Source organism: Sturnira hondurensis, unplaced genomic scaffold (assembly GCF_014824575.4).
Source record: "Sturnira hondurensis isolate 20B ecotype Veracruz unplaced genomic scaffold, ASM1482457v3 Scaffold0003822, whole genome shotgun sequence".
In the NCBI taxonomy this organism is placed as follows: Eukaryota; Metazoa; Chordata; class Mammalia; order Chiroptera; family Phyllostomidae; genus Sturnira; species Sturnira hondurensis.
Genome location: NW_028076453.1, coordinates 29,726 through 47,352, shown reverse-complemented (window position 1 = coordinate 47,352; position 17,627 = coordinate 29,726). Strand labels below are relative to the sequence as shown.

At 42.4% G+C, this 17,627-nt stretch overlaps 1 protein-coding gene and 1 pseudogene across 1 annotated transcript; both read right to left on the bottom strand.

The window, feature by feature from the left end:
• Window positions 1-1,206: 1,206 nt before the first annotated feature.
• LOC118984810 (olfactory receptor 7A17-like) lies at window positions 1,207-2,188 on the bottom strand. The gene has a single exon (XM_037042955.1). The coding sequence runs from the start codon at window positions 2,173-2,175 to the stop codon at window positions 1,207-1,209; it is 969 nt and encodes a 322-aa protein (XP_036898850.1). The 5' UTR covers window positions 2,176-2,188.
• Window positions 2,189-14,313: 12,125 nt separating this feature from the next.
• Window positions 14,314-15,514, bottom strand: LOC118984809 (olfactory receptor 7C1-like; annotated as a pseudogene).
• Window positions 15,515-17,627: the final 2,113 nt, after the last annotated feature.

The following is a 17,627-nucleotide window of genomic DNA, read 5'->3' as shown; positions in this document are numbered from 1 at the left end:
ACACTAGGTTTGCTATGCCCACCACCAGAGGAAAGATGACTGTCAATGCCAGAGATTTGTGAAAAGTAAAGGAATTATTTATTTAAAAGCTATACAGACTTAGGGTAGTGACTTAATGTCTTCATTAAAATACTAAAGTCCTTTAGATTACCCACAGATGCACACAGTCCTTCCTTCTGCCTCTGCCCTAGTCTGGGGTACCATATCTCAGGAAAAGAATAGAAGTCCATGATTCAGGCTCCCGGCACCATCAACTGTGTCGCTGCCACAATCTCCAGTTAATCCAAAGCCATGTGGCAAAAGGGAATGCCCACCAGCAAGAGACCTTTCAGCCCTTTTCTTCCAGGCAAAGTTTCTCCTGCTTCCTATGCCATATGGCAAAAGGGAATATCCCACAGCCACAGGGTCCCCACTGTGCCAAAGCCGCGTGGTTCTCCCTCTATAATAATTCCTCTGCCACAGCTGTGGCAAAGGCATAGCTCCAGTCCATTCTCTCTCTCTCCCCATGACTTACTGTGCGGTCCCTGAGAGCTGTGTGAGTAATGACCCTTGTGTTTGCCTAGTTTCCTGATGGTTGTAGCAATTATTATCAGGACCACAAGGGCCAGTCCAGCCACTACTGTAGTCTGGACAATGAGCAGTACGACCCAGCCAGTGCCCCAGGCCTTCCTAGCCTGTAGCACCACTATCAATAGGCTGAGACTTAAAACAAAACAGTGCTCAAGTCAGCATCCTTAGGAAGAGCAATTAAGGTAGTGATGTACAAAGAAAGAGAGACACAAAAGTGCAAACAGTGGTTTTAGATTTTCTGGAATGAAGTTTTGTAAGTGGTGTGTGTAGCCAAGCAGTTTTGTCCACCTGAGTAATACCACTTGTGACTATTTGGTCTATAAAATAAGAACAAGTTACATGCAGTGATGTATGATGTTGGAGAAGTTATTCTTAAATTCCTGCTGTCTGTGAAATAAACTGGGATTTTAAATGTTTCTGATTAAGGTTGGAAAACTGTAAAGGTAGAAACAAAGCAGAGGGAGAAGCTGTCTGTATGACAGAGCAGAAAGCTCAAGTTAAGTGGTCACTTAAACTGCATAGAGAAGTTGAAACAAACAAATGGGAATTCCAGCAAATAAATAAAAGGAGAACTTTTAAAACCACAACCTGATTGAAGAGTCACAATATCTGGCTCTGAGGCTTTGAGCCCTGCACTCATGGGCATTTCTTTAGCCCAAGGACAATTGGTCCTTTTATACCTGCCATTCCAACTGATCTTCTCAGAGCCCCCTTTATGTCTCTGTTCCTGAGACTGTAGATGAAGGGGTTCAGCATGGGTGTGACCACAGTGTACATTACTGAGGCTGTTGCACTTGACTGTGAGCTATGGGTACCAGCAGAGCTGAGATACACTCCTATGCTTGTACCGTAAAACAAGGAGACAACTGAGAGGTGAGATGCACAGGTGGAAAATGCTTTATACTTCCCCTGAGCTGATGGGATTGCTCGTATGGAGGACACTATTTTAGAGTAGGAGTAAAGGATCCCAACGAAGGGACCACCACACATCATCCCAAGTCCAAAATACATCATGATGTTTTCAACAAAGTTGTCAGAACAGGCAAGTTGGACCATGTGATGGAATTCACAGAAAAAGTGAGGAATTTCCAAGTCTTCACAGAAGGATAGTTGTAATACCATGAGGGTCTGCAACAAGGAATAAAGGGGACTCGTGACATAGGATACCAGGACCAGCAGTCCACAGAGCCTGGAGTTCATGATGACCATGTACTGCAAGGGGTGACAGATGGCCACATACCTGTCATAGGCCATGAGGGTGAGGATGAAGTCATCCAACCCTGCGAAGAATAGGAAAAAATACATTTGGGTGATGCAGCCTGCATAGGTGATGACTTTGCTCTGTGTCTGGATGTTCACCAGCATCTTTGGGATGGTGGTGGAGGTGAAACAGATGTCAGCCAAGGACAGGTTGGAGAGGAAGAAGTACATGGGTGTGTGGAGGTGGGAGTCTGAACAGACAGCCAGGATGATGAGCAGGTTTCCCAAGACAGTGATCAGGTATATGGAGAGGAACAGCCCAAATAGGACGGGCTGCAGTTCTGGTGCCTCCGATAGTCCCAGGAGAAGAAAGTCTGAAATTTGTGTACCATTGCTTGGTTCCATGCAGTGGAGGTGACTACTAGGAAAGAGGAAAATAATGTGAGTAATTCAAAAAAGTTGAAATGCTACAATTTATATTGTCAATCAAAAATTAATTTTAACATATTGTCTATAGGTATGACCCCCTTTTGGGAAATCCCCTATGATACCTGTGATATGAAACTTTTATATCAACCATCTTTTCCCTAAGGCATCACATATTCTACAGGGTTTTTTAAAATGATTTTATTTATTTATTTATTTTTAGAGAGGGGGAAGGGAGGGAGAAAGAGAGGGAGAGAAATATTAATATGTGGTTTCCTCTCACAACCCCCCACTGGGGACCTGGCCTGCAAGCCAGGCATGTGCCCTGACTGGCAATCAAACCAGTGACCCTTTGGTTCAAAGCCCATGCTCAGTCTACTGAGCTACACCAGCCAGGGCATATTCTACAGTTTTAATGAGAAGTTTTTCATGTGTGAAGTCGGACCCACTAAGCCTATAGGTTTATTTATAAAATATTGTGCATTTATTTTTACATATTTAAATTCCAATCATCTTCAAAGTGCTCTCCATTAGGTGCAATATACCTACCAAGATGTTTTCCCATTGCTCAAAGCAGTATTTGAGCTCATGCATTTTTATGCCTTTTAGTGCTTCTGCAATTTTTTTTTCATTTCTTTCAGATTGCCAAAACATTTCCCCTGGAGGGCCTTTTTTATCTGGGGAGACAAACAAAAAAAAGTCCTGCAGGCTGAGATTGGGTGAATAGGGAGTGTGGGGCAAGGCAGTCATGCTGTTTTTGGTCAAAAACTGCTGAACACTCAGTGCAGTGTGGGCAGATGCACTTGTCAAATGCATTGGAAGAGTATTCAAAAATGACTCACAGAAGCCAAATACAGACTCTCACAACACCAGCAGATGCACTGATACAGATGGGTTCCTAGAACACTTACTTATCCAGGGAAGTCTGCACTACAAGGTGCCTACTCTAAAAAAGATAATTCCCCATTTTGGGGTCTCCCCTCATATGTTAGTAATGCAAATTGAGTGCTGAGTATGTTTTCTGCATTGTCCAGGCTGTGAGTATTGTGTGCTGAAGAACAAAATTTGCTACAAGGTAATGATGGAGAAACAATATAGAAGTAAATAATAAAAATATATAACATTTCGGATGGTGACAGGTGGTATGATGAAAGAAAAGCAGGTATAAAGAAATAAATTGGGTATTTAATTTTTTGTGGGTTTCTATGCAAGATCCCAAGCAAAATGGCATTAGCATGAGAGCTCCAGTAAGCCAGGAAGGAGATTTAAGGTTACATGGGAATATGTGTGCCCAGCAGGGGGATTGATCTGTGCATGTGTTTTAATGTTCAGCTTGAGAAAGGCAGCCGGTGTTGGCAGTGAATGAGCATGAGGAAGAGGAGGAGAGAAGGTGTCAGACACATTGGAGTGATGTGGCCTCGCTGCTGCTGCTGCTGCTCAAACCTCAGACACAGGGACTTTCTTGTCCACACTCCTCTTGCCCTTGATTAATCTTGTTGCAAATGTGTCCCATGAAGGACACAGATCCCATCCTCAGTGCCTCTTCTTGATTGAGTTCTTGCCCCTGTTTGTAAGAGTTACCTTGCCATACATGCTCCCTCCTCTCCCTGTTTTGAGGACTGTCACATGCAGAAGTCACACACACATACACACATGCACTATGACCATTGTATTATTTGCATGTCTTTCTCAGCCCTGGCCATACTGACTCAGCTAGGAGTGGCTACAACCTACGTTGGCCAGATCATTGCCCGGTACACTGTAGAAATCATTTCCAGCAATTCCTGTCCTTATCCCTTCCATGTACAAAAAAGTTTGGGCCCTATATCGGGATGGCCATGTTCTGTTGTGTATTTAAACAACCATTAAAGAAATCTGACTCCCTTTCTGCTCTACCCCCTCATTAGAGCCTCCCCTCAGCTCTTGACCCAATTGCCATTTCTACACCTATGCCCTGTTTATTCGGTCACCCTTAATTTTCTATGGCCCAACAGTAGATGAGGCAGGACTTTGTGGCATTTTTTTGTTGTTGTTATTCTTGGGCTTTGGGATTTGATCTCTTTTTTGGCACATTCAATGGGCACACTCCAGTTCTGGTTTCATTCCTTGAGAAACATGCAAAGACCCCAGGTCCCCAGACCATTTGCTATACAGTCCTCCTCAGGCCAGGTAATCTGTCCCCTTTCTTCACATGCTCTTCCTCCAAAGGCCTTGTGTCATACACACACTTACTCCTCATTTAATGTGACATCAAATGAGAAGAATCCTCATTTGCTTTGTCCACTTCTGTGTTTTCACAAAAGTGTGCATTTATATCAAAACCAATTCTTAGAAAATGGAATTTTAAATGGGATATAAAAAGAACACAAGAAAAATACACCCTGATCAAAGATAGTGAATTCAGAGGGTGGTAGCAGAGTAGGTAGAAGCTATCCTCACCTCCTCCCAGGAACAACTGGAATTACAACTAAAAGAGGGCAATCTGACTGAATAACCAATTGAAGGCTAACTTAGCAGGAGTCTTATACTAAGGATTCATAGGGGAAGCCACATTGAGACAGGTAATAGGGCAAAGACAGGAAAAGGGTGGTCCCTGTTCCCATGGGCCATGGCGAGATTCCAGAGGGATATCTCAGCTGCAAAGGTTCCCCCTGAGAAGAATGGGGTCCCAACCCCAATCTGGGCCACTGAGCCCAGAGCACCAGAGCTGGGAAGAGATGCCAACATAAAGCCTGGCTATGAAAATCTGTGGGGATTCTGTCTGCCAGGGAGAGATGGGAGTCTGCTAGAGACCCAGGTGCCCTCTTTAAAGTGTCAACACACAAAATCTCATTTGCAGCCACTCACCTGGGGCACTGGTAGAGGAGGAAAGGAGAAGATGAGAGTCACATGAAAAGAGATGGGTTTGGGGCTCTGTGGAGAGAGCTGAGGGGATGGCACCTGGAGCCCCTGTCCTGAGTCACTCTCCTGCACTGCAGATGCCATCTTTGTCAGGTGGAGCAGGTGCTTCCATGGGCTCAGCTTGGGTGAAGGCAATAGCCCCACCCTTTTGACTCCCTGTTGCCCGACCCTGTGGAGCTTGCACCTGCTGAGGAATCAGCTGTCTCAGTCAGGGTGTGGAGGTATGGACAGACTTGGGGTTGTCAGTGACTGAGTTGTGTGGCCTTAGGATGGGCCCAGTCTCCTCGCTTTCCTGTGAACTTCATTATCCCCACTTTCCGTGCTCCCCATAGCTCCAAACTGTTGAGGTCAAGGACAGGGGCCATTTTTCCTTCACATGCCTGACTGGTGCAGCAACCTCCCTTCACACGGTCACTCTTGACCTGTTTGGGCCTGATAAACGCTTCTGGTCTCACTTTGATGAGTCCCTGAGATCCCACCCCACCACAAAGGTGTGTGAGAATGCCCAGTGGCTGGCAGCTAGACTTGCTACACCCTGGACATTTGCTGAGTGGCTACAAACCCAGCACTGGCACCGAGTTTTAACCTGTGTTATCTGGTGAACACCACTTGTCTCTGTCTCGTGAGTCAATGAAAATTGACCTTGTGCAACTCAATAACACCAGAGGTTCTTTCAGTAAGTGAGCCTAATAGGCACTTGGCAGGCAAAGGCAGATCTTGCGATGCCTTAGGATTTTAAGCATCACTGCCGTGAACCTGGTAGAGGTAAAAACCAGCCTTGGTACACACTCAGGCCCAGTAGAAGCACCCACAAATTAGGGATTGCTTTGTACCTCCAAACACATTGCCCGGGGCGTGTCATGGGCAGCAGGTGACATTGATTCACATCAGAGTCCCTCCAAGAGGCCCAAAACCAACACACCAAGTGGCCAGCTTCAAACAACAGCAGTGCAAGATTAAGTGAACTTCAGAAGGAGCACATCAAAGGGAGACCTCGACAGTCACCAGACCTTGCTGAGGTGAATTCTCCTTGATGTGGTCAGCACCTGCACAGCAGCTCATGCCCTGTGGTCAGGGTTGATCCTCACAGTCAGCCAGCTTGTTAGTCAAACTCATGGATGAATGGGCCAATATCAATCAATTGATTACTACAGGAGGGCACACATAACTCATACAAAGTACATTTCTGGTGCCCCCAGCTCTGGTGATCAAGGAGACTGAACTATGGGGTTCCACATGACACCTACTACATAAGACCACCCTGCCAAGACTGGCAGTCATAGGAGGTCAACTTAATATGCGGAAACTAACACAGAGAGGGAGCCAAAATGGGGAGAAAATGAAACCAGGCACAAATGAAAAAAAAAAAAAAAAGAAAAACAGGGGAAATCTCCAGAAAAAGAACTAAATGAAATGGAAGCAAGTGATTTATTTATCTGATATAGAGCTCAATTTTTTCAAGTTTTGGTTTTAGAGAGATGAGAAGGGAGAGAAACATTGACGTGAGAGAGAAATATCCAAAAGTTGCCTCTTGCACGCACCCTGACTGGACCCGGACTGCACCCCAGGCAAGTGCCCTGACTGGAATCACACTGGCTTTACAGAACAATGCCCAACCAACTGAGCCACACTAGTCAGGGCCAACTGGGCTTTTATTCCATCAGTTAATTGTCAACAATGATCCTTGTGTAACTGAGTTCAACAAACACTTCTCTTTTTTAACAAAGGAAATAAAGTGCTTATCAATTAATTAGTTAACCGAGCAAACAAACACAGTGATCCCTCAGCTCTGGGATAAATTGGTTAGGCTCTCAGGTGACCTCAAGTGGAAGTACTCAGCTTCCAGTCTCTCTGACCCTTTCCTTAAGTACCCACTGGGCTCAGAGACTCACCTGGATGAGGCTCTGAGAAGAAGGTCTCTGGGTGAAAGTCTGAATTGCTCTGTGGATGGCTGATGATGGAGTCTGGAGCTCTGTCTCCAGACAAGACAGCAGGAAGGAGTAAAGCAGTGGTCTCTGAGCCAAGCTGAGGTCTTCAAATGCAGAAATCATTCCTCCCCACCCAACTAGCTCAAGGTTGAACAAACTCAGGAACTGTGGCAGAAGAGACACATACAGCTTTGTATATTTGCCGTATCCGCTCTCTGTGTCCAATTATCAGACACATTCCCCATGGTTGCTCCAAGCCCTGAATACATTTTCCCCATGAGCACTTGTCTGGAGAGAATGGAGATTTCTCTGCTGATTCACAGTTCCCAAGAGACCAGTTTAGAAGTCAGGTGCACCCAATTTTTATTATTCCTCCATGAACTCTCCTGGCTTCCAGAGTTGAACATTGAAACTTTTCACAGCCCTGAGTTAAAGTCTTCTCCAAATCTCTGACTGAGAACTTGTCTTCTTTTGTTTCCTTGGGTCTTGGAAGCATTGATTTGGAGGGGACAGCCTCTGATGTCTCTAGAAAATTTGATTCCCTTTTCTACCATAAAGAGAGCAGCATTCCCTTACTATAAAACCGTGGGTATCATAATTTTTGGCTTCATACTGCTTTTTATAAATCAATTAGGAATGTTATGCTTTTAACACAAGTTCAAAATTGTCATTTTCCTTCATCTCTAAAACATTTAATAATTATAAGAGATATATTTAGATGTTCTGATGCACCATGGGCTGAGCTTAGAATCTTATGCAAATCATCTCACCAATTTTGTAAAAGCCCATGCTATGATAACCATGTGATTAGAAGCCTCATTCTACATTTGCATAAATGTGACTGTTTAAATTTTTTTTTACTTATTTATGTTTTAGAGAGGGGGAACAGAGGGTGAAAGAAAGGGAGAGAAATAACAATGTATGGTTGCCTCTGGCCCACCTCCTACTGGGGACCTGGCCCCCAACGCAGACAATTGTCCTGACTGGAAATGGAACCAGTCACCTTTTTGTTTGTGGAGCAATGCCCAGCCCACTGAACCATACCAGCCAGAGCATAAATGTGACCCTTAAGGGTTATGTGATTGACCTCAAATTATGAACTGAGTGAGGGATGTGCTTTGATGAGGATGCAAGAAGATATTTCTAGTTCTTATGCTCTAGGCTAGCGAGTGGCTCTCAATCACAAATGACTTGGCATCCAGAGAAAACTTGCAAATATGTTGAGAAATTTTTGATTGTCGTATCTGGGGGAGTGCTGCTGGCACGTAGGGAATTAAGGCCAGGGACGTGGTTCAACATCCTTCCATGCACAGGATGACCCCCACACAAGAAATGACTCAGCAAATATATCAGCAGTGGGGAGGTTGAGAACACTGATTTCAGACACATTCTACTACTAGAACTACTAGTAGTTCTACCTAGTAGTTCACATTCTACCAGAACTACTTCAACATTAATGTGCACGCGAGTCACTTGGGGCCCTTGTTTGTGTGCAGATTCTGATCAGGCAGGTCTAGGGTGGCCCAGAGATTCTGCATTTGTAACTAGCTCCCAGCTATTGATGTAGTAGTCCATCTTGGTCTGTGAACAATTCTTTGGGTTTTGAAGGCTGCCGTCAGTGTCAGAGTCAGGTGCAGGTATTTTGAGGCCTTCTCCTCCAAGAATCCTCCCTCCCATCTCAGGTCTGACCTTAGTGGGTCAGATGTTCAGTTTCCATTTATACAAGTTTCCAGGTGTTTTTGAATATTTCTCTCTTGACAGAAAATGAGCTTCTTTTCTGAAGCCTTTGTTCACTTATTAACTAGAGAAATTCCATCTAAGGGTTTGGTGTGACAAGTTAGTAATTTTCTAGAACTTGTGGGAACTTACACAGAGCAGAGCAGATGGCACAGAGCAGTTGCTCAGTCTATAGCAGCTCTTGTGACTATGTCCCAGTTCTGCATTTACTAAGCTCATTGTGACACCAGAGTATCTGTAGAAAAGGAAGTGAGTACAGGACAACTCTACTCCTGGGAGACAGAGACTTGTGATCTTGAAGGAGGATCTCTTCCCAGCACCCTTCACAGGAAGCAGAGTGAAACAGAGGCTGCCATCTGTGGTGTGTTGTATTCCTGGACACAACCTCTAAATCCCTCACATTGGCCCCAGATGGCCCCGGTAAGAATTTGTGGACTCTTCAAGCTATTTTACTAGGTCCTGTGTTCCACTCTTGGGAATATGTGCAAATCTGCCATTTCTTGGTGAATCAAATTATTCTACCAACAGTTCTTATCTTTTCTGTTACAAGTCTAAAGCATAGAAGGTGGGGCAAAAGAAAGTTTACAGTTGTGAGTGTGGAAAACACAGAGCTTATTTGTGTGTTATGATATATTAATTATTGTATTATTTTACATTTGAACAACTGTAAACCTACTTTTGCCCCACCCTGTGTAAGTTATAAATGTCTATTGTGAAAGGACACATGAAATGCTCTGTGTCTATTTGCCCCAGATAGAATTTATTGTTTCACAATTAATTTTTCACTCCCCAAATGTCTTAGGTGGACTATACATTCTCACTCATTGCATCAGATTAAATTGTTTTTGTATCTTCATTGAAATATAAGTGCAATATGAAGGTGTATAACATAATGACTTGATGTATGTACATATAGCAAAATTATTAACAGATAAGGTTAGTTAATACAAAAAGCACCTTATATAGATAACTTTATGTGATGAGTACTTTTAAAATGTGCTTCCTTAGCAATCTGAAGCATACCATACAATATTGTTAACTGGAGTCACCTTACTATACATTTGTTTTCCAGAACTTAAACATCTTTTACCTGAAATTTGTGTGCTTTGACCTGTACCTCCCCATTTCCCCCATGTCAGCCCTGGGCAACCATCTATTTATTCTTTATTTCTGTGAGTTTAGATTTTTTATCCACATATAAGAAAGTTGTATACTTTTGTCTTATTCTGTCTGATGGTTCAGTTATTATAATGCCTCCATAGTCCATCCATGTAGTTGCAAATACCAGAATTTTCTTTTTATCATTGAATAATATTCATATATATATATATATATATATATAGAGAGAGAGAGAGAGAGAGAGAGAGAGAGAGAAGTGGCACATCTTCTTTATCTATTTATCCATTGGTGGACATTTATGTTTTATGCATATCTTCTTGGCAATTGTGAATAATTGTGCAATCAAGTTGGAAGTGCCAGTATCTCTTCAGGGTGTTATTTTTATTTTCTTTGGATGCATAATTAGAAGTGAGATTGCAGCATCATATTCTTTTATATTTGAGAAGACTCCATACTGTTTTCCATAATGGAAATACCCATTTTTATTCCCACCAATTAGTGTACTAAAAATGATTCTCTTTTCCTCCCACTCCCTCAAACAATTATCTCTTGCTGATAAGAGAAGTTCTAACAGGTGTGAGGTGATATCTCATTGTGGTTTTGATTTGCTTTCCCCTGACGATTAGTGATGTTGAGCATCTTTCCACGTATTCAATACCTGTTGCCCATTTGTATATGTTCTTTGGAAAAATATCCATTCAAGATCTCTATCCATTTTCAATTGGATTATCTGTTCTTTTTTTATTTTTTATTTTATTTTTTTATTTGTTCTTTTTAAAAAAAATTACTTTATTGTTGTTCAATTACAGTTGTATGCATTTATCTGTGCCCCCCCCCCCCCGCTCCCCCTCCCCAGCTAAGCCCACTGTCCTCCCTTGGTTCTACCTTACCCCTTTGTTTTGTCCTTGTGTCCTTTATAGTAGTTCCTGCAAACCTTTCTCCCCACTGTTTTCTCTCCCCTCTCCTCTGGCTACTGTTAGATTGTTCTTAATTTCAATTTCTCTGGTTATATTTTGTTTGCTTTTTTCTTTTGTTGATTATGTTTCATTAGAGGTGAGATCATATGGTATCTGTCCCTCACCGCCAGGCTTATTTCACTTAGCATAATGCTCTCGAGTTCCATCCTTGCTGTTGGAAAGGATGGGAGCTCCTTCTTTCTCTCTGCTGCATAGAATTGCATTGTGTAAATTTACCATAGTTTTTTGATCCATTCATTTGCTGGTGGGCACTTAGGTTGCTTCCAGCATTTGGCTATCATAAATTTTGCTGCTACAAACATTATTTGTTCTTTTGCTATTTAGTTGCATACATTTCTAAAAATTTTGGGGTATTAAACTTTTACCAGATATACGGTTTGCAAATATTTTGTCCCATTGTATATGTTGCCTTAAAAAAACCTTTACTTTTATTGTTGACACTATTACAGATGTCCCCATTCCCTCCCCTTTGTCCACTTCCCCCTAGCCCCATCACCTTTTCCTCTGGCCATCACCACCCTGCTGTCTGTGTCTATGGGTTATGCATATATAACCCATATGCATATGGATTATATGATCCCATATATAACCCTTTGGATGATCCCTTCACCTTCTTCCTTCCAGTCCCCTGCACCCCTTCCCCTCAGCCATCAGTCTGCCCCATGCATACAGGTTGCCTTTTCATTTTGGTGTTTCCTTTGCTGTGTAGAAACTTTTTAGTTTGGTGCAATAACACTTGTTTATTTTTTGTTTTGTTGTCTGTGATAGTGCTTTTATATCCACAAATAATTGCCAATACCAATGTCTTCCTCTCCCTTTTTAGATTTTTTTGAATTTGACGTCTCACATTTAAGTTTTTAATGTTTTGCAAAATAATCTTTGTGAGTGGCGTGGAATAGAGCTCCAGTTTTATCCTTTTTCATATGAATATCCAGTTTTCCAACTCCATTTTTTGACAAGACTATCCATTCCCCATCATGTGTTCTTTGAACCCTCTTCAAGATTAGTTGATGATATATGCATGAGTTAATACCTGGGCTCTTAATTCTTTTTTTTAAAAATAAAGTCAGTAAATAAGAAATACATTAAAAAACATTCACTTACAGGTATTGTGTGAACATACATTCTCATTTCTCTTGGGTACATACATAGGAGAGAGATTTCTTTTTTAAAAAATATATTTTATTGATTATACCATTACAGTTGTTCTATTCCCCCCTTCATTCCCCTCCACCCGCACACTCCCTCCCCCAACATTCTCCCCCCTTAGTTTATAACCATGTGTCTCAAGTTCTTTAGATTCTATATTTCCCCCACTATTCTTGCCCTCCCCCCTATCTATTTTCTACCTACCATCTATGCTATTTTCTGTGCCTTCTCCCCACTTCTCCCCCTCCCACCCCCCTGTTGCTAACCCTCCATGTGATCTTCATTTCTATGGTTCCACTCCTGATCTAGCTGTCCTCTTGGTTTGTTTTGTTTTAGGTGTTGTTGTTAATAACTGNAGACTGGAGAAGTTCTCCTTTATTATTTGTTCAAATAAGTGTTCCACTTGTGGCTGTTTCTTTCCCCCTTCTGGTACCCCTATAATCCGAATGTTGGAACATTTAAAGATGTCCTGGAGGTTCCTAAGCCTCTCCTCATTTTTTTGAATTCTCATTTCTTCCTTCCTTTCTGGTGGGATGTTTTGTTCTTCCTTCTGGTCCATTCCATTGATTTGAGTCCCCGTTTCCTTTCCATCACTATTGGTTTCCTGTGCATCTCCCTTCATTTCAATTAGTTTGGCCTTCACATGTTCCTCTAATTTGTGACTATGTTCCTCTAATTTGTGACTATAATCTACCAGTTCTGTGAGCATCCTGATAAATAGTGTCTTGAATTGTGCTTCTGAGAGGCTGGCAATTTCTCGGCTGCTTAGAGTTATTGGCTCTGGGACTTTGAGTTCTTCTTGCACCATCTTTTGGGCTGTTCGTGCCTGTTCCATAGCAGGATCAGAGCCCTAAAGTGTTCACTAGAACAGGGCAATTCAGTCGCTGGGTTGCGACGTTGTATGTGGGGGCGGGGTCAAAGAGGGACAATGGCTTCCTGTCTGCCACCTGCCGCTGCAGCCTGGCGCCGCAGCCAGCACCATCACCAGGCCCACCCGTTTCGTTCCACTGCACGCGAGTGTGCCACCGCTGTCAGCCCTCCACCACTGGGTTCGCCCCCTGGGGCCTGTGTGGTCCATCTCACTGTGTGCGAATGTGTGACCGCGGTGAGTCTGCCCCACACCCCGACTGGTTCCGGGCTGCCTGCTCGCCTAGGTCAGGGGATCTGTCCTGCCTGACCCAGCTCCACTTCTGGCTCCACCTCTCTTACCGTCCCCGCTGAATGGGTTCGTTGTTGTCGGACTTCCGTATAATTCTGTTTTCTGGTCTTTGGGTGTGTCCTAGTTCTCCAAACCTTTGTTGTGTTCAAACTTGGTTGTGGGAGAAGCCACAGTGTTTCCACCTATGCCTCCATCTTGGTGGAAGTCCCCTGGGCTCTTAATTCTGTTCCATGGACCTATGTGTCTGTTTCAATGCCAGCACTGTAGTGTTTGATTATTATAGCCTTGTAATGTAGCTTGATATATGGAACTATATGCCTCTAGTTTTGTTCTTTCTCAAGTTTACTTTGGGCACTACGGGTATTTAGGGTACCATGCATATTAAAATTGTTTTATTAATATAAAAATTTAAAGGAATTTTGATATGGGTTGCTTTGAACCTGTAGGTTGTTTTGGGTAGTATGAACATTTACACAATATTAACTGTTTCAATCTATGAACATGAGATATCTGGTCCTGTATTGGTATCTTCAACTTATTAGTCAATCTCTGAGAGTTTCCAGTGTAGAGATATTTTATGTCCTTTGTTAACCCTAAGTATGAGGATGGGTGGGATGGGGGGTAGGTGGAAGGAGAACAGTAATAAAAATTTTTTAAAAACATGCCTAAATATTTTATTGTATTGGATGCTACTGTAAATGGAATTGGTTACTTATTTTTTTCTTCTCAATAGTTCACTGTAAGCAATGGAAACTCAACTGAATTTTTTTGTGTGGATTTTGTACTCTGCAGTTTTACTGAATTCACATAACTTCGGAAGTAATTTCTGTTATAGAACTTTCAGGGCATTTCCAAAATAGATACACATACCATAACTTCTGGGAATATTTTTTAAAACATAAGATTTATTTTTTTTAAATAACCCAAATGATTGCTAAAGATAACTTATAAAATATCATGTTTTATTCATATGAAGGTAAAATGGCTGGTTAGGAAGTGAAAGAGAGAACTCAGAACACAACCTAAAGAAAAATGGGGAGAGCAGTGAAGACCCAAGGAAAGTTGTGCTTTAAAAACATTTAAAATTAGGAGAAATAAGAACATTGGACAAAGGAAGGAAGCATTTCTGGTCCTCAGAATCCTGTGCCTAGCTCCTCACAGCAGTCCTGTAATAGCTCCGCCCCTGAGAATCCCCACCCTGATGAGTCCCCCCCTGCAGGGGCAGGGACTCCTTAATGTCTCTGTTCCTGAGACTGTAGATGAAGGGGTTCAGCATGGGGGTGACCATAGTGTACATCACTGAGGCCACCAGAGTTGTCCTAGAGGATGAAGTGGCTGCAGAACTGAGGTAAACCCCAAGGCCGGTGCCATAGAACAAGGAGACCACCAACAGGTGAGACCCACAGGTGGAGAACGCTTTGTACTTGTGCCCAGCTGAAGAAATCCTCAGGATGGAGGAAACAATCTGATAATAATATAAAAGTATTCCTTTGAAAGGAATCACAGCCAGAAGGCCAGTTGCAAAACACACCACTATGTATTGATGAGGGTGTCTGAAAAGGCAAGTTTGAGGACTTCAGGAAGATCACAAAAAAAGTGTGGGATTTCCAGGTTTTCACAGAAGGACAGCCTCAAGATGGGTTTCCAGCAGGGAGCCCATGACACTGATGCACCCCAGAATCAGCAGCCCACAGAGTTGGGGGTTCATGATGACTGTGTAGTGCAGGGGGTGATAGATGGCCACAAAGCGGTCATAGGCCATCACAGTCAGGAGTAAATTGTCCAAGCATCCAAACACAATGAAAAAGAATATCTGGCTGAGGCATTCTGCGTAGGTTGTAACTTTCTTTTGTGTCTGGATGTTCAGCAGCATCTTTGGGATGGTGGTGGAGGTGAAGCAGATGTCAGCCAAGGACAAGCTGGACAGGAAGTACATGGGTGTGTGGAGGTGGGGGTCTGAGACAATGGCCAGGATGATGAAGCAGGTTCCCGGTGAATGTGACCAGATACGTGGACAGAAATAGTCCAAAGAGAAGGAACTGAATCTCTGACTTTGCTGAAAAGCCCAGAAGGAGAAATTCTGGGGCACGTGTTTGATTGTCTGATTCCATGAGGAAGAAATAACTGCCAGGTAAGAGCAAAAGCAACATTCAATCATCCATTACATTGACAGTGTAGAAGTGTGGTTGCCTTGAATTCCAGGTTAATGGATTAGTAAGGTACAACCTGTTCATAATTGCCTTCAGTCGAGGAATTTGAAATGCTCCCATCCTTTCCTTTGCTGCTACTACTCTCTGGAAATGTACTTTTAGTTCCAAAGTGGTTGTGTTCCTTATAGTCTGGCTAGTCAGGGACCAACAGGATTGGCATTACCCAAGAGCTTCTTTCAATGCAGGGTCCCAGGCCCCAGTCAGACCTGCTGCGTGAGAATCTGTGCTTTGACAAGATGAGCAAGAGTTTTACATGTGTATGAATGTTTGAGTATCATTGGTCTAGAACATCTATGGTTCTAACCCTTCAGTTTTTATCTCTTCACGTTTATTTTCCTCTACACCTTCTCTCAAACCTTGTTACTGAACATGTGGCCAAAAATAAGAGCTCAGCAAGCATGTATTTGCTGCCATCTGTTTGGACTTACTTTCATACATTGGCCCTCCATATTCCAAGCAGTGTTTTACTTTTTATTAGAAATACCTACACCTTTCACAATGATTTTCAGTGTTCACATGATAGTATATTATGTTACTTTACATGTTCATTTCATGATGCTCTAGTCTGTGTCATTAGAAAGTCTGTGAACCATAATGCCTTCTTCCTTTTATCTCTCAGTAGAACTTCTTGAAGAATGGTTTTCAAAAGTAATGTACATGCTGCATGTAAAGCTGATGCTGTATTTGGGCATTTTTTTTTGTCACATGAGGTAGACCACACATCTGAGATTTGGTAATAATGTTTTCAGGTTACAGAATTTTGTGGGAAGGAAAGAGATTTTTCTTATCATATTCATGTATTATTGGCACATACAAATTACAAGAACTCAGGGATTATAGAGAGACAGGTAATTTCAAAAATTAGGATAGTGACTTGTTAACTGGAGCCATCAAATTAGTGTTCATACATTAACCAAGTTGGCACAATAAGCTGCCTGAAAATCTAAATGCTCTTATCACCCAGATGGGATAGGCCCTTTTAATTTTATTTCATTCTATTTAATTTATAATTTGTTCATTGTTGTTAGACAATTGTTTATTGTTGCCTATTGTTGTTTACAGTTGTCTTCATTATTTTGCCACAACTATCCTTCCACCCCATCCACCCCCACCTCCCACCCTCCATCCTTCCCCCCTTTGGATTTTTCCATGGGTCCTTTATTCATGTTCTTTGATGACCCTGTTTCTTCTTTCCCCTATTATCTTTCTCCCTCATCCTCTCTGGATAGTGAGTAGATCCAAAAACCATGGTACATTTACACAATGGAATACAATATGGCAGAAAGAAAGAAGTAGCTCCTACTCTTTGAGACAGCATAGATGGAACTGGATAGCATTATGCTAAGTGAAATAAGCCAGGTGGTGAAAGAAAAATACCATGTGATCTCACCCATAAGTGGCAGTTTTAACTCTGGTCCAAGTTTAGTGCTGATATTTTTCCAGAATACTTAATACATGAGCCGTGATGTAGCATTCTTGCCTCACCCCTCTGACAGTGTGACTGTTACCACATGTGATGCCTCCAGCCTATGTTCAGAAACACCTGGAGAACCTTAAAATGTTTTGGGATCTTGAAGGCAATTGGCTGGAAACATTGCTCCTTTCTTCACACAATATGAGCCTGTTTTATAAGAATTTAGGACATCAATGTCTTAAAAAATTTTTTTGCCTCAGTATCAGGAAGGGTCTTGTTTCTGTCAAGCAGTTAGTTGTTTTGATGTTATGGACACTCTGGACCCTATAATTAAGTACTGTGCCAGAGACTTCTTGGACAAAATAGCTGCTCCCTGCTTTCCTATTAACAGGACATGATTACACTTTGCAGTGGTCCTATACCCAGCTAAGATACCCTGTTTTCCACCTTCTCTTGTAATCATGGACAGTTGGATAGTGTGTTAAGTTGGTGAGTGGGGATCCTGGAATGCTTGTCAGAGCCTTCCCTTTCCTATCTCCTTTGTGTCTGGAATTTACATATCCCAGTAAGGCTCCTGCAGTTGGCATGTCTTGGAAAACCACATACTATGGCTAGGGGAGCAGAGAGATGAAATGAACCTTTGTTCCTCACATTAGCCTGGAGACATCATGCTGGTCCCACTCTCTTATGACGGAGACACAGTGACCTTTAGGATATGAATGTCTTTTATTTTTAGTGCTTTTTGTTTATGTAGCCAAATTTGATCCTAACAGCCGAGAATCTTTTGTTTTCACCAGAATTCTGAGTGGTATCAGGGGCTCAGTGTTGGCAACTAGG

Bases quoted from the DNA above. Each gene is read 5' to 3' on its own strand.
- LOC118984810 (XM_037042955.1), bottom strand. From the start codon at position 2,175: ATGGAACCAAGCAATGGTACACAAATTTCAGACTTTCTTCTCCTGGGA.